The sequence below is a fragment of the Gymnoscopelus microlampas genome (assembly GCF_963454915.1).
Source record: "Gymnoscopelus microlampas genome assembly, chromosome: 4".
NCBI lineage: Eukaryota > Metazoa > Chordata > Actinopteri > Myctophiformes > Myctophidae > Gymnoscopelus > Gymnoscopelus microlampas.
Window position 1 is genome coordinate 60415928 of NC_139941.1, and position 20667 is coordinate 60436594.

General features: G+C 42.6%; 1 protein-coding gene across 3 annotated transcripts; it reads left to right on the plus strand.

Moving 5' to 3' along the window:
* The first annotated feature begins 2069 nt into the window (after window positions 1-2069).
* LOC311044409 (hippocampus abundant transcript 1 protein-like) lies at window positions 2070-19708 on the plus strand. Of its 3 annotated transcripts, XR_014600695.1 has the most exons (13): window positions 2070-2355; window positions 4443-4535; window positions 4903-4965; window positions 6242-6369; window positions 9505-9619; window positions 10702-10917; window positions 12039-12152; window positions 12255-12326; window positions 13791-13903; window positions 15725-15822; window positions 16948-17105; window positions 18379-19249; window positions 19422-19708. XR_014600695.1 is itself a non-coding variant. In XM_084055961.1 (12 exons), the coding sequence occupies exons 1-12, from the start codon at window positions 2308-2310 to the stop codon at window positions 18610-18612; spliced, it is 1452 nt and encodes a 483-aa protein (XP_083912087.1). In that variant the 5' UTR covers window positions 2070-2307; the 3' UTR covers window positions 18613-19708. The 3 variants fall into 3 exon arrangements, 2 of the variants coding, with proteins under 2 accessions (XP_083912087.1, XP_083912088.1); XM_084055961.1 differs by having other exon boundaries at window positions 18379-19708; XM_084055962.1 differs by having other exon boundaries at window positions 18382-19708.
* Window positions 19709-20667: the final 959 nt, after the last annotated feature.

Consider the following 20667-nt stretch of genomic DNA (forward strand, 5'->3'; position numbering starts at 1 on the left):
ACATTACCTGCTCTGCCAATGTCTACCTCCTCGTTCTACAAAATGTTATCTTATTTGATTTATAAATCATGCACACCGGTAACAGGGCGCCACTACCAATGGCCATTCGAAGTGGCGCCCTGTTATATTCGGTTCCTCAAGCTCGATACAGTGTTGAAACTATCACCAATAAATAAATCCTTTAGGCTATTCCACAGGGGTGGGTCCTGGACCCCTATTAGGGGGTCCTCAGAGTTACTGCAGGGAGGTCTCCAAATCTTTGTGTGATAGGAACTTTCTTTTTTATATTAACCACTTAAACCCTAGAATCCCTATTCTGAGGGGAACATTAGCCGAAAAATAGCAGATCTACAAGCACACCACGTTGTGAGCTTATAGATCGGCTATTTTCGGCAAAGTGGTTGTAGTAGAGCGGGGGAAAAAGAGCAGACCAAGAAGTGCAGAGTGAAAGGTCAAATTTACTGCAGTAAATTTGACCGTGGCCCATGGGCAAATACTGCGGCATGGTCATGCTGGACCTCCAAAAGGCATTTGACACTGTAAATCACTCTATATCCATTGATAAGCTAAAAGCAATTGGTTTTGATAGCACATTAGTGAACTGGATGCAATCCTAACTGGAGGATAGAGAACAGGCGGTGGAGGTGAACGGAACCCTGTCCCCGCCCCTCCTAGTGAGCTGTTGCGTCCCACAAGGAAGCATACTAGGGCCTTCACTGTTCCTAATATATGTAAAAGAGTCAAGACACACATAATGACATAAGCTTGTGACTGCAATATGTTCTTGTTCGCGGATGACACGGCAAGGCTCTCCTGGTCTCGGACAAGGACAAATTGCAAGTTGAAAAAACCCTCTGAACTCGCTAAAATCTGCTCCTGGCTCGCTGATAACAAACTCTCATTACACCTGCGTAAAACTGAATCCATTCTCTTTGGGTCCAAAATAAACCTCTGCAAGGCCGATGGCCTCAAGCTACCAACAACAGTCATAACTAAGTGTGAATCCTTACTCCTTCAAAACCGCTCTAAAAGAGTAGGCCTACTTACAGGTGGCTGCAATTCGGAACTGCACCCTGTAAAAAGTCCAAGCCTATCACCAGAAATGCGCCCCCCCCCCCGAACTGTTTACTGTATACTTTTCTTCTTGATTACTACTCATTTGCATGATGTTTTTGCATAGTATTGTATGTTATTGTTTGTCATGAAATGTTTCGATGAATTGAATACACAGGACCCCAATGGAAACAAACAACTTCAAGCCAATAGAGGCCATAGTGCTTTCTTGGGTTTAATCCTTTTAGGCTAAAAGGATTAAACCCAAGAAAGCACTATGGCTTCTATGAAGCAAAACAACACAGAAAGTACAGTTCTATACAACAGTGGTTCTCAAACTTTTTCGTGCCAAGGACCCCCACATTGACACTTATTAGCCTGCGGACCCAAAGATTCGAAGATTTTTACGACTCTAGCAGTGATTCTCAACCATTTTAATTTCAAGGACCCCCAGTTTGACATGCATTAGGCTACGGAACCCCATGTAAATGGCATTTCTATCTCTGGGACCCCAATTTATATTGTAAAATCAATGTTAATGTACCTCAGAGAGTGTACAAATGGAACCAACGGGTCCATTTGGTTCCATTTGTACACTCTCTGAGTTACAGACCCATAAGGGTCCATTTGGTTCCCATATCTATCATTTAGCTGGGGACACCCTGGAACTCCCTCAAGGACCCCTAGGGGTCCCCGTACCCCACTTTGAGAACCACTGCTATACAAGGTCTGCCATAAGGCTTTTAGCAGACCTTGTATAGAACTGTACTTTCTGTGGTTTTTTGGCCAAACTGTTAAAAAATGATTCAATTAATCAATCAATCAATCAATCAATCAATCAATCAATCAATCAAACAAACAAACAATCAAACAATCAAACAAACAAACAATCAATCAATCAATCAATCAGGACGAAACTATAGCTTCCACCTATAGGCGGGCTGCGCTGCATCGCGAAACGCGCGCACGTGTGTGTGGCACAGCAGCACTTCACTCCACCAGCAGGTCGCTGCGAATCAGAGCACAGGAATTTACAGAAGGATCCCAAAGCAAAGCCCAGGCTGCTATTGTAGGCTAACAACTTTAGCATTCATCCATCCATGATCCATCCATCCGGGGGCTAAAGCTAACTAAAAAACTATTAAAACACACGGACCAACAAACAGCACGCTGGAAGAATCGGCACGCCCGCACACACACTGTCTACATGGACTCGATGTGAACATCAGCGTGAAGAAGAAGCAACGATGTGAGATGGTCCAGGAACAAGAGTCCAATGACATCATGATGGTCCGTGGAACTGTAAGTCATTAGCATTGGCCGGTGGCTAATGTATGCTAACACATCATAATAACACAGTAATAACACAGTACAGATGTGTTTTTGACAGCTGTTTGTTGTTATATTTTGGCTATAACAACATGGCACTGACTATGTTCTATCTATGACTGGCTAATAAGCAGCTAGCAATGCTAATACCAACTCAGTGATTAACTGACAAACTGCACTGTGCGTACTGTGTGATATAGTGTCTTTCTAAATGGTATGATAACCCACCATATAACATAACACACAGTACAGATGTGTTCAGTGTTTAGACAGCTGTTTGTTGTTATTGGCTCTATAACAACAACACTCACTTACAATTCTATCTATGATCTGATTACTGGCTAATCCAGCATTACTACTATCCGGGCTAAACCAGCTAGTAATGCTAGTTTTCAACTGACTGATTAACTGACAACTGCACTTCTGTGATAGTGTCTTTCTAAATGGTATGCTACCTACCCCCCCCCCCCCCCCACCACACACACACACACACACACACACACACACACACACACACACACACACACACACACACACACACACACACACACACACACACACACAACAAACGGTACAGATGTGTTGAGTGTTTAGACAGCTGTTTGTTACGTTAACCTGCATGTTTAGCTACATGTAAGCAGCAATAATCACCTCACATCCTGACTATTCCATCTATGACTGGCTAATAACCAATCTGTCAATTCAATTAATAATAATAATACACTTGATTTATATAGCACATTTCATGACATGAATGCAGATCAAAGTGCTTCACAGAGCAACAACATAATAATACAAAAATAAATAAAGCAGAAGTGCTTTACAGAAAACTAAGCAATACTAATTGACAGATTAGCTAACTAACAACTTCACTGTGCATACTGTGATAGTGTCTTTCTTACTATTAATTGTCATGCTTTCTTTCATTGTTTATTATTGCTGCCATTCTTTATTTATTTTTAATTTTGTATTATTGCTGATACAAAGTGGAAGTGAAACCAAATTTGAACCGAAACTAAATTTGATTGACTGACTGACTGACTGAATTACTTGCATGTTTGCCCCTTATCATCATTAAAGAATGAAGTAAATCGAGTGGGTTTTTTCCTTGGGTTCAGTCATCCAGAAGTATCGCATAGAACTGTTTGTAGCATTGGTAACCAATGTTTGGTTTTGTGCTGAAAACTAGACAGCAGACATAAGATCTACTGTTATGCAACATCAATGTCAACCTCACAATTTAGTATTTTAGATCGTTTTTTTTTATTATGTTGCTATATATAGCATATTGTCTCTGTCGGGTGGAAACCTCATATATCCTATAGTTAGTTAGATTTAATAAAATAATAATAAAGTAATAATTAGCAAGTTGCTCAGGTATTTATTTATTATTACTTTGGTAGGTAGACACTTCATCTCCAATGTTCAGCTAATATTTTTGTCACGTTTGCCACAATGTGGCACCTCTAAGATGGCTGATATCATAAGGTGTGTGGTGGTCACTATTAAACTATTAATAAACAGGCAAACGTAAAACAGCAGTGTTAAAGAGAGAGACTGCACTCATGTCATGTCAGCTGCGTTTTACTGTTTCTTGTTAGCTTTCCATTCAAAACCCACATCTATTATCTTCTGCTGTACTGAAACCAGCCCGATGTCAGTGAAAACATCTGAGGTCACACTACAGTACAGTACGTATGGACTGGAATGACCGCAGAGTGAGACAATGGACTGGTTTCCACTTTCCAGCTTACAACCCACATGAATGAATTAATAATGTTGGTGGTTACTTCTCTCCATCATGTCCTTCACTCTCTCTCTCGCTCTCGCTCTCGCTCTCTCACTCTCTCTCTCTCTCTCCCTCTCGCTCTCTCTCTCACTTGCTCTCTCTCTCACTTTCATTCCCACTTCTCCCCCCTGCACCTCTCTCTCATCCATCCTTCTTTCTCACTTATTCCCTCCATACCATCCTCTCCATCTCGATCTTCCTGTTTAAACTAACACACTTCTCATCCCCTCTCTCTCTCTCTCTCTCTCTCTCTCTCTCTCTCTCTGTCTAGTCTGGTGGTAGCAGAGCCAGGGTCAGTCATGCGGTCATTGTAATCTTCCTGGAGTTCTTCGCCTGGGGGCTGCTGACCACCCCCATGTTGACCGTCAGTAAAAAACACATACATTCTTTTTACACTGTGTGTGTGTGTGTGTGTGTGTGTGTGTGTGTGTGTGTGTGTGTGTGTGTGTGTGTGTGTGTGTGTGTGTGTGTGTGTGTGTGTGTGTGTGTGTGTGTGTGTGTGTGTGTGTGTGTGTGTGACATAAAAAAACTATGTTTTATGTGTGTTTGCTTTGTAATTTGTTACACCACTTATCATGTAAACAACCCATGAAACATGGGAATTAAATCTCTTCTCTGCTCTATATTCTCCTCTCCACTTCTCTCCTCTGCTCTCCTCTGCTCTCTTCTTCACTCCTATCCTCCTCTCCTCTTCGCTCCATTTCCCTCTCCACCTCTCTATTCCTCTCCAGGTTCTCCATGAGACCTTTCCTCGTCACACTTTTCTGATGAATGGACTGGTTCAGGGAGTGAAGGTAAGGAACAACTGACACATGTCCCACGTCTGTTCATCATGCCACTTACTCTTGTACTTTTGTAAGTTGCTCTGGATAAGCGTGTCTGCTAAATGCCTAAATTGTAAATTGGTTGACACCTCGTTAATGTTACAATCACATCATAATGAAGAATTGTGGGGCACCTACTATCTTAACATGAGAACTTTGAGATCAGCTTCTAATAATACTGTATGAATACTAGTACTGTACAGTATGTGACCTAAGGGATGTACTGTGGTCGTTTGTGCACTTAAAGTTGTAGGTCTGATCTATCTATGTGTTAGGGAAACGGCGACAGAGGCACAGCTATTTGTGTTTTCATAATGCTGAAGACGTGAATCACCCAGGTGTAGGGATGGGCATTTAGGTATTGTTTGTAAACGTGTACACGTTGGAATGTTGTGGGTTATCCGCAGCTCACCGTAGCATGATGTCATATTTATAGATGTAACATTGCAGTGCACATCGCAAGCCTTGGGTCACACCAACAGCATAATTGAGGTGTACTGTACGTTGCACAACTAACTGACCTACTTGAGTGCAGCGAGCAGACAGACAACTCAGTGAACAGAGTTTGTCATCTATATGTTTGGAAGTGCTTTCCTTGTTTCCTCTTAATCAGCTACGGTTTCAGAGCTATGCTTGTCATTTATTTTAAAAGCCAAGCCTTTCAACACTGAAGTGAAACTAAACTGGGATTTATCGATCATACAAAGCCGCCTATCCCGTGCCTTTGAAGTTAATATAGATTTTGTGGCGTCTTTCTGTCCAGCAAAATTACGGCTCTGGGCCGAGTAGCATGCCCTAAAGCCTGAAGCATCGTTTTCACTTGTGAGTCCGTCACTACTGGTGCCTATCGGTGCTACCTTGCTTTGGTAGGCAGTGCGGCGTGCGTCCCATAATTGAAAAAACCAAGCACTTCCACAACTAATTTAATGTGCATCCAGTCAGAAGAACTGCCGCCAGTTGCTTTGAAAAAGAGAACCAGCGTGTGTAACTGCTAGAGTAGGACAGTATTGTATTAGGAACAATTAAATGTAATATTTAAATAATTTATATTACATTTATTCATTCGAATTTTTGGTTTAATCAGTCTTAAGTGGATAGTGATACTATTTGAACTGTGTTTGTATGTTAATAATAAAGTTTAACTTAAGGTCTTATATAATGAATGATATTTCATTCAGAATAATTTATGAGCTTATCCCTGCAGGGTTTTACACGACTTTATGTGTGTTTTTGTATGTGTGCGTAGGGTCTGCTGTCATTCCTGTCGGCCCCTCTGATTGGTGCGATGTCAGATGTGTGGGGCAGGAAGTCCTTCCTCCTCATAACGGTCTTCTTCACGTGCGCTCCCATCCCTCTGATGAGACTCAGCCCCTGGTGAGACGTGTGTGTGTGTGTGTGTGTGTGTGTGTGTGTGTGTGTGTGTGTGTGTGTGTGTGTGTGTGTGTGTGTGTGTGTGAGACCCACAGCCAATCATAGACATGATTATTACATATATTAACTCATTTAGACCTGGAAAGCCTATATGTTGTTATACTACCTTTCAATCCGGGAAAGCATCTGTGTCTGCATCTGTCATTTTAGATACCGTTGCTGTAGGGCAAAAACCTATCTCCGTATACTTTTGAGTTTGTTTTCCCTTCATGAATGAACGCCCTACTTGATCATACTACAGCGTCGCTCAAAAGTAGCAGATCTAATCTGTAAATCCTAACAGTTTTTTTTTAAACTTTCTATGTCAGTGGTTCTCAAACATTTTCATGTCAAGGACAGCAAAATAATATGTATTTGGCCACGGACCCCCCCCATCTCAAAATATTTTGTTCCAGGGACCCCCCAGAAGCAAATATTTGAGTTAACAAATGTTCGCTTTAAAACGATATATATTCCAAGATTTGCACACATTTTCACGATTTTTCAAAAATAGCAGATCTACGAGTGCCGCGCTACGAGCTTGTATATCTGCTATTTTTGAATAGCCAAAGTGTAGAATAATGCTTTTTTAGCTCAAATCAAGAAGTGACACAGATGTGTTCCAGCCAGGTCTTAATCGGTTAAAAACATTTTCAAATAGTTCAAATAGCCAATCTACAAGCTCACAACGTATCGATGCAGATCGGCTAGTTCAACCATTTGACTGTTTTTAAAAATAGTAAAAAAAATGGCAAAGAAGTTTAGGGATAATGGGTAATAAGGCCCATGATCTTGTTTTCCAGCTTTGTGTCGCCTCAGTCAGTCAATGAAACAGAGAGACAGACAGTGAGGCAGTCAGTCAGTCAGTCAGTGAACGCTTCGGTGCTGAAGCTGTGGCGGTGAACAGTGCCAACATAATGCCGTGTGCTGTTCAGTCACATGCTTCTCATATGAGAGACTGAGGGGCAAAGATCAGCCCTCGGGGAGCAGGCTTATCCAGTAAAGCAGTCAGTCGGCAAAGCAGCGAGTAAGTAAGGCAGCCAGCCAGCCGGTGGGTGAATCAGTCAGACAGATTAGTAAACCAGTGAATCAGTCGGTAAAAACCAGTCAGTCCTACTCCACATAATAGTATTGATAGCTTTGTCCTCCTATTGACTTCCATTGGGTCATTTGAACACAGGTGTCAAACAGCGATAATGTGATCTATAAACTATACTTTATCCTGTGTCCTGTTTTCTACATGTGCAGGAATGAGGCCTTTGTTTAAGCTGATCTATGATACCCCCAGGCCATGCAGGGAAAAGCTTCTTCATACTTAGACATTTAAAGTTTTGCCAATAATAGACTGACGACCTGTAGTTTACACACAACTCTGGCATCTTTCTATTTGTTTCTTAAGGTCAAAATAGCCTAGGAAACGAACAAAACTTACAGTGTTCCATCTAGCCAATGGGAAAACGTCTCATATCCACAAGTCATAAGATGGATAGATAGATAGACCTTTATTGATCCTGCAGGGGAAATTCAGTTGTCGCAACGGTACAGCAGTTATGAAACAGAGGACTGATACAGCTAGGAATAACTAAAAAGAAGAAACACTAAAAGATAAATACTATTTGGCTGGATGGATGATTTTATTTTGTCATTGAACACAAGTGTACAACGAAATTAATCTTGATGGCATCAATCCAATGCAAAAAGAGCGATAGAATCCATAGATGTTGGTAGCAGCATATAGGTACTACTAGTAAATAAACAATAAAAAGCCAGTGTGTGTACAGTATGTATTTACACCTGCTACTATCACTTGAACTGACACCAAGCATAGTGGAAAAGTTAGGAGTCACGACACAAAGAAAGATAAAAAGGGACAAGAATGCTGAGCATGCCAAAACACGTCTGCTTCCTTTTGGCACGCCGGACACCAAAAACTGTTAAGACAAATAACAGAGCCACAGTGTTGCTTTGAGCAGCAGAATGCATAGTGATAAAAACAGGCACTGGTACTTTTTCCTGGAACAACTTCATTAAGAAATAGTGATTGCGCTTTTTTTAAAAGTCATCAATTGAGTGCCCATTGCCTTCTGTACATTCAAGTCTTTGTGAAACCGAAATCGAAATTGCAAATCACTGGCACTTCATAAAGTTGTTCATGGAAAAGCAATGCCTCGCCTGTGTTCATTATGATGAATTATGATGAACAAAGCAACACTCTATGACGTCTATAAAGGAAATGATACTGTATATCAGGTATTGCTGAGGGTGTAAATCAACCCGTGGTCCACCTGATTCGTATGCTATCAATGCATTGAATGGGACATTATCACGTTTTATCAGATCTATGGTCTGATAAAACGTGATAATGTCCCATTCAATGCATTGATAGCATTTGAAGCTGGTCGTAAATCAGAAGCTTTATCACGATACAATAACACCATATCAATTATCCAGATAACGATTAGATATTTACAGATATCACACATTCGCACAAGGCTGCAAATTGCATTATGGCTAGCTATTGTTGGCTACATGAAACACAGGGGTGGCCAATGCCATAGCTGAGTGGTTAGTGTGCCCGTCTGGGCAGCCAGAGCCCCCGGTTGTCGCAGGTTTGATTCCAGGCCAGGCCAGCAATGTGTCGTTATGTGTCCCTGAGTGTGTTTGGGTACTTAGAAAAGCGAGCTATTATTATGTTGCAATGGCATGCAGCATTTTCTTCAGAAAAGGGATACTTTCCGACACACACACACACACACACACACGCGCGCACACGCGCACGCACGCACGCACGCACGCACGCACGCACGCACGCACGCACGCACGCACGCACGCACACACACACAAAACCGAAACCATCGGTACAACACCTCACCTCTCCCTCACCTCCTCACATCTATTAACATGATGTTCTTGTAGTTTCTCAGAAATATCAACCACGCCTACGTTCCGTAGCGGAACTACACGTGACCACAGTCTTCCTGCAGCTCCATGTTCTCTGGAATTGTAGACAATAGACAAAATGTCTTAATACAATTGTGTGTGTGTGTGTGTGTGTGTGTGTGTGTGTGTGTGTGTGTGTGTGTGTGTGTGTGTGTGTAGGTGGTATTTTGCTTTGATCGCTGTATCAGGGGTCTTTGCTGTGACCTTCTCAGTCATCTTTGCCTACGTGGCAGATATCACAGAGGAACATGAGAGGAGCACAGCCTATGGACTGGTAAATATACCGTTACTTATTTTAGTGCACTGCATTATATGTATGTTATGGAGACTTTAGCCCTGTTTAGCCTTTAGCCTTTAGCCCAGAACCTTCCCTAAAACATCCGGGACAACGCTCCACGCGTCCCAGACTCTTCTCCCTTCTGGCTCCCAAACTATGGAACGAATTCCCCATTGCAGTTAGCACTGCAGACTCAACTCCCAATGTTCCGCCGTAATCTGAAGACTCACCTCTTCAGACTCCACCTTAGCCCGAAGCACTTGCTCTATAGCCTTGACGAACTCGCAGGGTTATGCAACGGTTAAAATGTAATTTAGATAGCATGTTATGTAGACAGATACAAGGTTCATTTGTTGACCTGGCATCCTATAGTTTGTGTAGTTTCAATGTACAGATTTTTTATTAATTTTTTATCATACTGTTTAGACTGATGAGAGGTTCTTGGTTTACCTATGATCCTATATTTCTATCTCTATGCATTTGATGTATTGAGAGCGTCTGCTAAATGCCTAAATTGTAATTGTAAATCGATTGAACGGGGTTAGTCTCTCCGGGTGAGCGAGGAAAATCGGGATTGGCATCGGCCATCAGTCACTCTAACACATTGGTTCTCAAAGTGGCGTCCGGGGACCCCCAGGGGTACTTGAGGGGATACCAGGGGGTCCCCAGCTAATGATTTATAGGAACCAAATGGACCCTTATGGGTCTGTAACTCTGAGAGTGTACAAATGGAACCAAATGGACCCGTTAGGGTCCATTTGGTTCCATTTGTACACTCTCAGAGTTAAATTAACATTGATTTTACAATATGAATTGGGGTCCCAGAGATAGAAATGCCATTAAATGGGGGTCTGTAGCCTAATGCACGTCAAACTGGGGGGGTCCTTAAATTACAATGATTGAGAATCACTGCTAGAGCCGTACAAATCTTCTCTTATGGGGGTCCCTGGCATATCTTTACAAATGGGGGTCCGCGGGCTAATAAGTGTCAATTTGGGGGTCCTTGACATGAAAAAGTTTGAGAAACACTGCTCTAACATATACCTAAATAAGGATTCTTCTTATCATCATTATTCTAGGTGTCTGCTACCTTTGCGGCCAGCCTGGTGACCAGTCCGGCCATCGGGGCGTACCTGTCGGCTAACTACGGCGACAGCCTGGTGGTGCTGATCGCCACGGTGATCGCCGTGGTGGACATCGCCTTTGTGTTTTTCGTGGTCCCAGAGTCACTGCCAGACAAGATGAGACTGGCCAACTGGGGATTCCCTTCCTGGGAACAGGCTGACCCGTTTGCTGTGAGTTCACAGGACCTTTTAACCCCATAAACTGACCCCCCTTGCTGTCAGTTCATGTTATCACTAGCCCCTAAAACGATGTGAATTCATATGAACTTTAACCCCTATACCGGTGGTCCGGGGACCCCCAGGGGTCCTTTTGAGGGGGATCTCCATCTAAGTGTTTTGAGTTACAAACCAGACCGACCCTTACGGGCTTTAACTCTGAGATCGTACAAATGGAACCCGCATGCTGCGTTCACACTGGCAGATACAAAAGATACACAGAATATCTGTCGCTTTGTAGCTGAAGTTCAAACCAACTCAACTTATTTGTAGCTTTGTGGCTGTTGTAGCTTTTGCAGCAGCTACAAACCGGTGTTGATTTTGACAGCAAATTTTGATTTAGTTTTAGTCAATAGTCTTTTGAATACAATTCCATTTAGTTTTAGTCATATTTTAGTCATCTGAAATGTTTTACTGTTAGTCTAGTTCTAGTTGACTAAATATCATAAGATCATAGTCTACTAAATCTACAGTTGATTTAGGCGATTCAAATTTAGTTTGGCGGGCGTTGATGGCGTCGTAGTGGCAGATTTTACACTTGGTTGCATGCCGAAAACAGCCGATCTACAAGCTCACAGCGCGTCCCAGCGCTACGCGTTGTGAGCTTGTAGATCTGCTGTTTTTTCAGAGCACAACAACCGAGCGCAACCAAACATAAAATGACTTGTCTTTCTAGTTCCACTGGATTTCTTCTCCTCTAGTCCCTCACTAACATTTTAGTCTAGTTTTTATTTGTTGACGAAATTGTCAATATATTTAGTCTTAGTTTTAGTCATCGTAGCTTAGTTTTTGTTTTGTTTTCGTCAGTGAAAAAAAGGAAGTCGACAAACATTTTTCGTCATAGTTTTAGTCGACAAAATCAACACGGCTACACAAACGTCGGATGTATCTTTTTATCTTCACGTCGCACTGTCGCTGGCTTCCATTGAAAACGAATGGTAGCCTGTAGCTTTATAGCTGCCAATGTGCAAGCAGCATTACGGGTCCATTTGGTTCTGTTTGTTCACCCCTTCAGAGCTATGATGCATACCAAACTGGGGGTCCTTAACATTTAAACGTTTTGGTCTGTTGTTTAGTCTCTGCGTCGCGTGGGGAAGGACTCCACCGTTCTCCTCATCTGTGTCACAGTGTTCCTCTCATACCTACCTGAGGCTGGACAATACTCAAGCTTCTTCTTATACCTGAGACAGGTAAGCTACAGACGAGTAACGCTGTCGTACACTTTTACAGTTCATATTGACAACCTAACAGTCTCCAGTACATATTAAGGTTTTTTTTTGTATGACTTCTAGGTGATAGAGTTCTCACCTGCTGCTATCGCTGCCTTCATTGCCATGGTGGGAATCCTGTCTATTATAGCCCAGGTATGAGTATGAACTGTTCTTTTAACCTCAACATACTCTACTTCTATAGACGGTTTCAAACTGACAACAATAACAGAAATGTTCCAACCCGTTTTAAACTTCCAAATTAAGTGCTTACAATGTCTAATTGTCATGCAAGTAAAACGCACAACACTAAAACCAGTAGGACCACACAAGCTAGTTCTTCGTACAAACAGTAAATATTTGGTAACAATTAAACTGTACGCAAGGTGTACCTTGCAGATTTCGACACCTGGGATCAAAACATTGTCTAATGCATGTCTAAATTCTAGTCATAGTGTGCAGGCTCTTCTCCTTTTCAACGCTACATATAAAATAACCGTAATCAACCTGTCATCACAGTTTTTGAAACCCTACATGTTAATCAGGGATGCAAACAACTCTCTTCTCCCCGCAGCTGTCATAGTAATCAGAGGACATTTTGCTTTTGTTCTGTTTGACATGCTACCATTATCTGATATGGTTTTGACTTTTAATATTGACTGGCCCTCTGAGTGCATTACACTGTTTCATGTTAGCTATGTAGCAGCAGGATTAATGCTGTTGTTACCAATACTAATTCACAGTTCCACAATAGGCCTAGATTGTAGCCCACAAACACTGTTGTAATTCACAACTTCTGCTTTAAACAAAACTACTTCACAACAGTTCAGATACACTCAACTATATGCACATGGTGTATAGGCAGCTAGAAAGGAGAGAGCAGACTGAAGTAAAGTTACATTAAATGAGAACTGTTTTTGTGTGAGCTTTAGTTTCCACTGTGCACTTTTACAATCAATGTTTGGCATAAAAAGTAACAAAAAAAAAGTAGATGCAGGCTTAAACCAGATTTCCTAACCCTACCTAACCTCTAAAACCAGATGTGAAATTGGGCAAAGTGTTCTAATATTTTACCAATAAGAAATGATATGTCACCGTGGTGTGTTGAAACAATCATTTCGGGAAGTTCTGTTAAAGCTCATAATGCTGCAATTAATTCCTGTTTATGTCGCTGATTGCTTTACGATTAGATGTAGCCACGCAGATGTTTCTTAGTAACCATTCACACCATTACTAAAGATTCACTAGTTAAGACATTTCTTAAGTTTCAGTGGTGCATGCAATTCAGTAAATAGCTTTGATCGGGTGCACTAGTATTTACTAAGAGTTTTGTGAAGACTTTACATGCAAATGTATAGTAATGAAAGTGTTAAGATGCAAACAACAATCCAGATGTTACACCACTACTGTTAGTTATATTTCCGTGAAATTGACATGGGATTTTTTTTTAAAGTAATCTCTCTCTGTCTCTGTCTCTGTCTGTCTCTCTCTCTCTCTGTCTCTCTCTCACTGTCTCTCTCACTGTCTCTGTCTCTGTCTGTCTGTCTCTTTCTCACTGTCTCTCTCTCACTGTCTCTCTGTCTCTCTCTCACTGTCTCTCTCTCACTGTCTCTCTCTCAGACGGTGCTCTTCAGTGTTCTAATGAGAACTATAGGTAATAAGAAAACAGTTATGCTGGGTCTTGGCTTCCAGATCTTCCAGCTGGCCTGGTACGGCTTTGGATCAGAACCATGGTCAGTATAGTGTGTGTGTGTGTGTGTGTGTGTGTGTGTGTGTGTGTGTGTGTGTGTGTGTGTGTGTGTGTGTGTGTGTGTGTGTGTGTGTGTGTGTGTGTGTGTGTGTGTGTGTGTGTGTGTGTGTGTGTGTGTGTGTGTGTGTGTGTGTGTGTGACTGTGTGTCAAACATGAATTTTGCATGTGAACGCCAAAGATCTGTGGTACTGTGTCGAAACGCTCGATCATTTCCTGTGGAAGTTGAGTTGACGCCCAACACACAAAATGAAGCGTTAACCTTGTTTGCACTGACTGCCGCTCTGTGTTAATGGCAAAATCCCCTAATGTCACAATGCAGTGCCCAAGACCTCATGTGTCACATTTCAACTGCTAGCAGCACTCAGTTATTCTCATGTCGTCCACTTTACCGGGCATCAGCTCTCCATTCTTGTCATATTAACCACTTAAGCTCTATTTTATACTTAGTCATGTCACGCAAAAACATTGAAATTAGCCAATCTACAAGCTCAAAATGCGTCGCATCGTGCCTTTAGTGTTACCCCTGTCAAATGTACTTAATTAATTGATGCATTGAACCATCAGGATGTATTCAGGCTAAGGCTAAGGTCTTACAGTAGGTGGCAGACTTTGAGGGCAGTAGCACTCGATGCAAACAGAATTATAGCAATATCCTCTTATAACAATTCTAAGCCAGTGTTTTCTTTTCCACATACATCAGTGATTTGCATTACATGTCACGATCTGGTGGTGTGGTGAGGACCCAAATGCAGACAGCCAGGCAGAAATAGAGTTCAAACCCATGATTGGAGATTCAATACAGGAATACAGGGAAAACGTCCCAATCACTAACCAACATGATACAACACTAAACATGATGTGACACCAAACAATGACTCGACAAGGACTGACTGGGGAACAAGACTTAATATACACATGAGGACTGATTACACAATACAGCCGGGGAAGACAAGAACATAGAACCATGAAAACTAGAACATGAACATAACACATAGAAATACAAGACTTAGACAAGACAAGACAAGGGCAAAGTCTGTGACTGTGACATTACATTGCTAGAAACCCACCACTAAGGTCTGTGTTTTAATACGAGTACATGTAGATACCCTTTCATCTAAAATAATTGAAGTATTCAGCAGATATCTCAGTGCATCATTTGGTACAGCACCACCTACACTGATGTGGGCAAATCAAATGGACAAGCAGAACTGGGCAATGTAGTAAAATGGACATGACAATAATATTGCCTCTATGGGCATGAGAGTCTTCTAGTGTGCCACCTGCTGGTAGGACAGCCACATATAGGAATGTTCTATTTAATTTTACTGTTTTTTTTGGGGGGGGGGGACAATTTCTCCCAGCCATCTGCAGCAGGTTGAAGAAAAGAGACAAAGATATATATTATGTATTGACACATGATGCATGTATTATTGACATTATGATCTGGGGGCGGCAGTGGCTCAGGGGTAGAGTGGCCGGGTAGTGTGAACTGGAAAACTGCAAGGTTCCCAGTTCGATCCCGGGCTGGGGGGCTCCCCTAGAGTTAGTGTCGAAGTGTCCTTGAGCAAGACGCTGAACCCCTAATTGCTCCCGATGAGCAGGCTGGTGCCTTGCATGGTTTCCTCCGCCATCGGTGTATGAATGTGTGTGTGAATGGGTTAATGGCACAATCAATGTAAAGCGCTTCGGATAGAAGCGCTATATAAATGCACCATTTACCATTTATGATCGAACACTGTGATCAATTGATCAATATGAACAACGACTCTGTGTAAATAAATTGTGTGTGTGTTTGTGTGTTAGGATGATGTGGGCAGCGGGTACAGTAGCAGCCATGTCGTCCATAACGTTCCCGGCCGTCTCTGCTCTGGTTTCTCGATGTGCCTCTCCTGAACAGCAGGGTAACTACACGTCTGTCTGTCTGTCGGTCTAGCTCTCACAATCTTCAATAGAGCACTTAAGTCTGACGTCATTTACGCATTCCTACCTGGGTCGCGTTTTTCCCCCCCATTTTGAATTCCCATAGACGTGTTTAATACAGGGTCCCCACGGTCATGAAATTCCAGGAAATATTTTGAAATTAGAAAAATCTTTTTCCAGTCCTGGAAAATATTTGGAATTTGTCTAGGGTCCTGGAATTTATAAATAAAATATAAAATATTTGGCTATGTATTGTTTTTGGCTATTGATTTTGTTAATACAATTTTCTTCCAAAACATCTACAACATTACACAAAATATGTTGTGTAATGATATAAAAATATCCGAACGGGCTGCGTGATTGCAGCCTAATGTATACCGGACGTGACAAAAATAACAGATCTACAAGCTCACAATGTGCTGCAGCGTGATGCGTAGTTAGTAAATTTGGCACGAAAATGGAATTGTACCATTCTATGGTTTATTTTTGCTACACTGCCTGTCTTTGGGCATTGCACATAGGAGTAAGAGACTCATTATTGCGCTGAATGATTGTTCTACTGGCCTGGAAATTGGGTTAAATATTCTGGAAAAGTCTTGGAAAAGTTTTGGAAATTCAGTGGTAAAGATGTGTGGGAACCCTGTTAATATCACGTCAAATACGAACTGTGTTCCAAAAACAAACAAATGATCCTGGCGGTTTGACTCTTATGGATATGAAGCATCAACTGACGGTGATGTTACTTCCGCCGAATTAGTTACATTGTCGCCACAAACAGACTGTATATGAGTGACTGACTATCATAAACGATACAGAGCCACCCCCCTGACAATATTGCTGAGACAGTTTGTTTATTTTTGGATCACAAGTCTTATGTGAGACGATTCTAAGATGACCCAATGTTATTCTCCATAGAGAAATTACTCCCACGAACCAGGGGATGAACGAGTGACGTCAGGACCTCTGTGCTCTATTGTTTCAATTCATTGTGCTTTATTTGCATGAAGGTTTCTCTGTTTCTGTTAATTATGTGTTTTCAGCCGCCAACTTTCTACTTTCTTATTGTGTTACATAATAAACGTGTGTGTGTGCGTGCGTGTGTGCAGGTGTGGTCCAGGGAATGGTAACTGGCATCAGAGGGCTGTGTAACGGCTTGGGACCAGCTCTCTACGGATTCATTTTCTTCCTGTTTAATGTGGAACTCAACGAACCCACTTTGTTGAACCCACTCCAACCAGTAACACCGACCCAACGCAACACAGAGGTACACTCACAACTACACAACACACGGGTACACTGCACAAAGCTAGAACTCGTACTGTAGGTGCACTGCCTTGACTACACAACTATGCTACTACACACAGATACACTCACGTCATTTATTAGTAGGGTTGTTGCAAGTAGCGCAGTGTCATGAGACTCACAGGGGACACATTTTGATAGATATTATAAATAATGTATAAATCTTCAAGGGACAGTGGGAAGAGATTCTTGTAGTGTTCATAAAACTTCAAAACAACATCATCATTTAGTTATAAAAATGTGCAAAAGCATTTAGCTGTTGATTCTGTGCATGCTGAGGATTCATAAAGTGGATAGTTCTGCATTTATGAAGTGGTAGTTACAGCTGGTATGTGCTAGAGGCTCCACTCACACATGGAAAGGAAGGCACACAAGTCGAGACAAGATTTCTCAAAAGGAGAGAGACAGATAGTCTAATATTCTAAATCCTCAACACAAATCTCATCTTTGTTAATACATGACATCCCCTTTTTAAGTCTCGATTCCATCTGCGTTTTCCGCATTGCGGAAATCTTAAAGCGCTAAAACAGATGGTGCACTGACTGAGTGCTCTGGTGACAGTACTGCATCAGGTTTAATTAACTGAAACACATAGTGGCAGAAAGGCGACCGTGCAAGTTTGGGTGCGTGGAGAAAAAAACACATGTTTCATAGCATAATGTTTAGTAGCAGTGGTGGAAAAGGTACTCGCATTTTTTACTTAAGTTAAAGTATCAATACTGCAATGTAGACTCTGTTACAAGTTAAAGTCCGTAATTCAAAATGTACTTGAGTAAAAGTACAAGCGAATTGGCATCAAAATGTGTAGTAAAAGTACACATTATACAGAATTTCACAAGATTTCTAAAAACATATTTTAAAAATAGCCGATCTACAAGCTTACAATGCGTCGCATCGCCACGCATTGTAAGCTTGTAGATCGTCTATTTTCAAATGGCCGAAATGTATATAGGGCTGAAGTGGTTACTGTTTTGTAATCATAATCAAAAGTAACTAGTAACTAAAGTTTTCAAATAATTGTAGTGGAGTAAAAGTACAATATTTGCCTCCGAGATGTAGTGGAGTTGAAGTACAAGTACTGAAAGTTTTAAATACTCCAGTAAAGTAAAAGATACGTCAAAACTGTACTTGAGTAAATGTACTGATGTTACTTTACACCACTTGTTTAGTAGTAACACAGACTCTCTGCATAGCACTGTATATATAATGAACCTCTGACTCTCGTCTCGCTCTAGAAGTCAGTGATTCCCGGCCCTCCCTTCCTGTTCGGAGCCTGCAGCGTCCTGTGTGCCATACTGGTCGCCTGCTTCATCCCCGACCACCACCGATCGGCCGACATCAAGACCGCCTGCTCCGCCCGCAAGTCCAGCACCGCCTCCGCCACGCACGCCCAGAGCGCCAACCCTATGGTCACCATCACCAGCGACACGGAGGACATCGAGCCACTCCTACAGGACAGCAGCTTGTGACTGACGGCTCGGGAGACCAATCACACAGCTTTCCCCGACTGTTCCTCCTAGTCCTATACCCCTCCTTCCATTTACATCTCTCTCTCTCTCTCTCTCTCACTCTCTCTCTGTGGTAGTGGTGGGAAAAAAAACCTTCATTTCAGTGAACGAACGATTTCGTTCACGTTCTTCACGGCAGTGATTCGTTCAAATGATTCGTTCACGTTCTCGTTCAGCAGCGCTATTTTCTAGTGAAAAACACCATCGTGGGGGAGGGTTGTTATTACGTTTGCGTGTACAGCCCGCCCTCCCGTCCTGTGTACGTACGCGGGGGGGAAGGGATGGGGGGGCATATGAACGAAAGCGTGAACGTAGCAGTTTCAGGAAGTGAACGAACTCGTTCACGTCGTCCACAGCAATGAACTAGTTCTTTTGAACGAATCGATCATGAACGACCCCATCACTACTCTGTGGAACCAGAGGTTTGTTCATAAACCCACATTTATCATCATTTATTTTCGTCATTTGGAACCATGTTGAGTGTAAAGCAGGTACCTGCTAGTAAAGTGCATGTTCCCCAGCACTCCAACCTCCTGAGACACACAGCAGGAAGTACCTAATCGCTAGTTAACGTTACTCGTGGGGGACAGGACCAAGTGTTGCCAGATTCTGTGAGAGAAACAAGCAACCAGGTCTAGGAAAACCAGCCCAAAAGAAGTGACTACGGGCCACACGAGCACTTTAACATATACATCGGCTATTTTCAAATACAATCTTGCGGGGAAATTATAATAAGCAGATCTGGCAAGCCCTGGACAGGACATAAAAAGTATTTCACTGTTGCTCCTGTAGTTCCTGCTGTTGGTCTGCTGGGGGTGCTGTCAGTTGTTAAAAGTTTTCATTGTTTCTGCCAGGCTGTGATTCGCATGTACAGTAACAAGCGCTATAGGTAGCATTTTGCTACCTTGTAGTCTCAGTCCAGAGCAATGTACCTTCTGTCTTCAAAGCTGCAGGTCTGAGTCTGGAAGTTTTTTTAAGATGTATTCAAAATTTTATTTTATTCCCAATGTAGTCATAGTCGCCAACTCCCTCGCCCCCCCCCCCCCCCCCCCCCCCCCCCCCCCCCCCAGCCCAGCCCCTCCCCATGTGTACCGAGGTCTCTGTCACGACTAGCCTCCGTTGTCCTGTGGATGGTGTTAGTAGACCAGGGGCTCCCAACCCTTTTCCACATGCCAAGGACACCCCCGAAATAGCCATAGCCTCTGGCTGTGCCCACCCTACTGGGAAATGGCTTTAAGAGAAAAATAAAAGACAATAAGACGATCTTGCAAACTCACAATGCACTCAAAAATACAAATGGAGCCACCAGACGGTACTAGGACATAAGGAGTTTCACCAGGAGAGAGTAAATGTTCCTGCCGTCTTCACTAGCTCCCCCCCCCCCCCCACTCCCAGCTGAACCTGTTGTTGTTTATAATCCTTCCGACTGAGAGGAGAAGTGAGGAGTTGCATGTCATTCGTGCACAACTAGGCCTGAAAACGACAAAGGGTCGCAGCACACTCCTCGTAGCTTGCGATGCCACAACCTTTACTTAAGGACAGAGAACAACAGCAACGCTGCCTTTTTCAGCGACCCTGAAGAGAGAGAGAGAGAGAGACGATCAGATGAAGCCCCCCCCTCAGACACAAGCAGTGTGGGAGGCTGAGTTCTCCCAAGTAGCAGCAGTTTTCCTGAGTTCTAACATGACATGACTCTATACCAGAGTTTTAAGTTCATCTTCTACATGCCATGGTAGAGTTCTTAGGCTGTCTGAACTGTTCGGTGCATTTTAGTGTTCCCTGTCCTTCAATTAAAAACGTTGGGCATTACAAGCTAGAAGCGTGCAGCGATCCTTTGTTTTAGTTTTTTTTGTGTGTGTTTTACCGTTGGCCGGCACCTCAAAGAGACTGGTGTGCGTTTGTACCTCTTTAAAACATGTACAACTCGGCCTATACCGTAATATCACGGGTTACTTGGCAACGGCCACGGAGCAGGTCTGTGGAGCCAACATGGACGCCCAGTGGATGGGATTGACT

Coding starts and splice junctions, on each gene's coding strand:
- LOC311044409 (XM_084055961.1), top strand. CDS start 2,308: ATGGTCCAGGAACAAGAGTCCAATGACATCATGATGGTCCGTGGAACT. Junction 4,966..6,241: donor GACTGGTTCAGGGAGTGAAG/GTAAGGAACAAC, acceptor ATGTGTGCGTAG/GGTCTGCTGTCATTCCTGTC. Junction 12,153..12,254: donor TCTTCTTATACCTGAGACAG/GTAAGCTACAGA, acceptor TATGACTTCTAG/GTGATAGAGTTCTCACCTGC.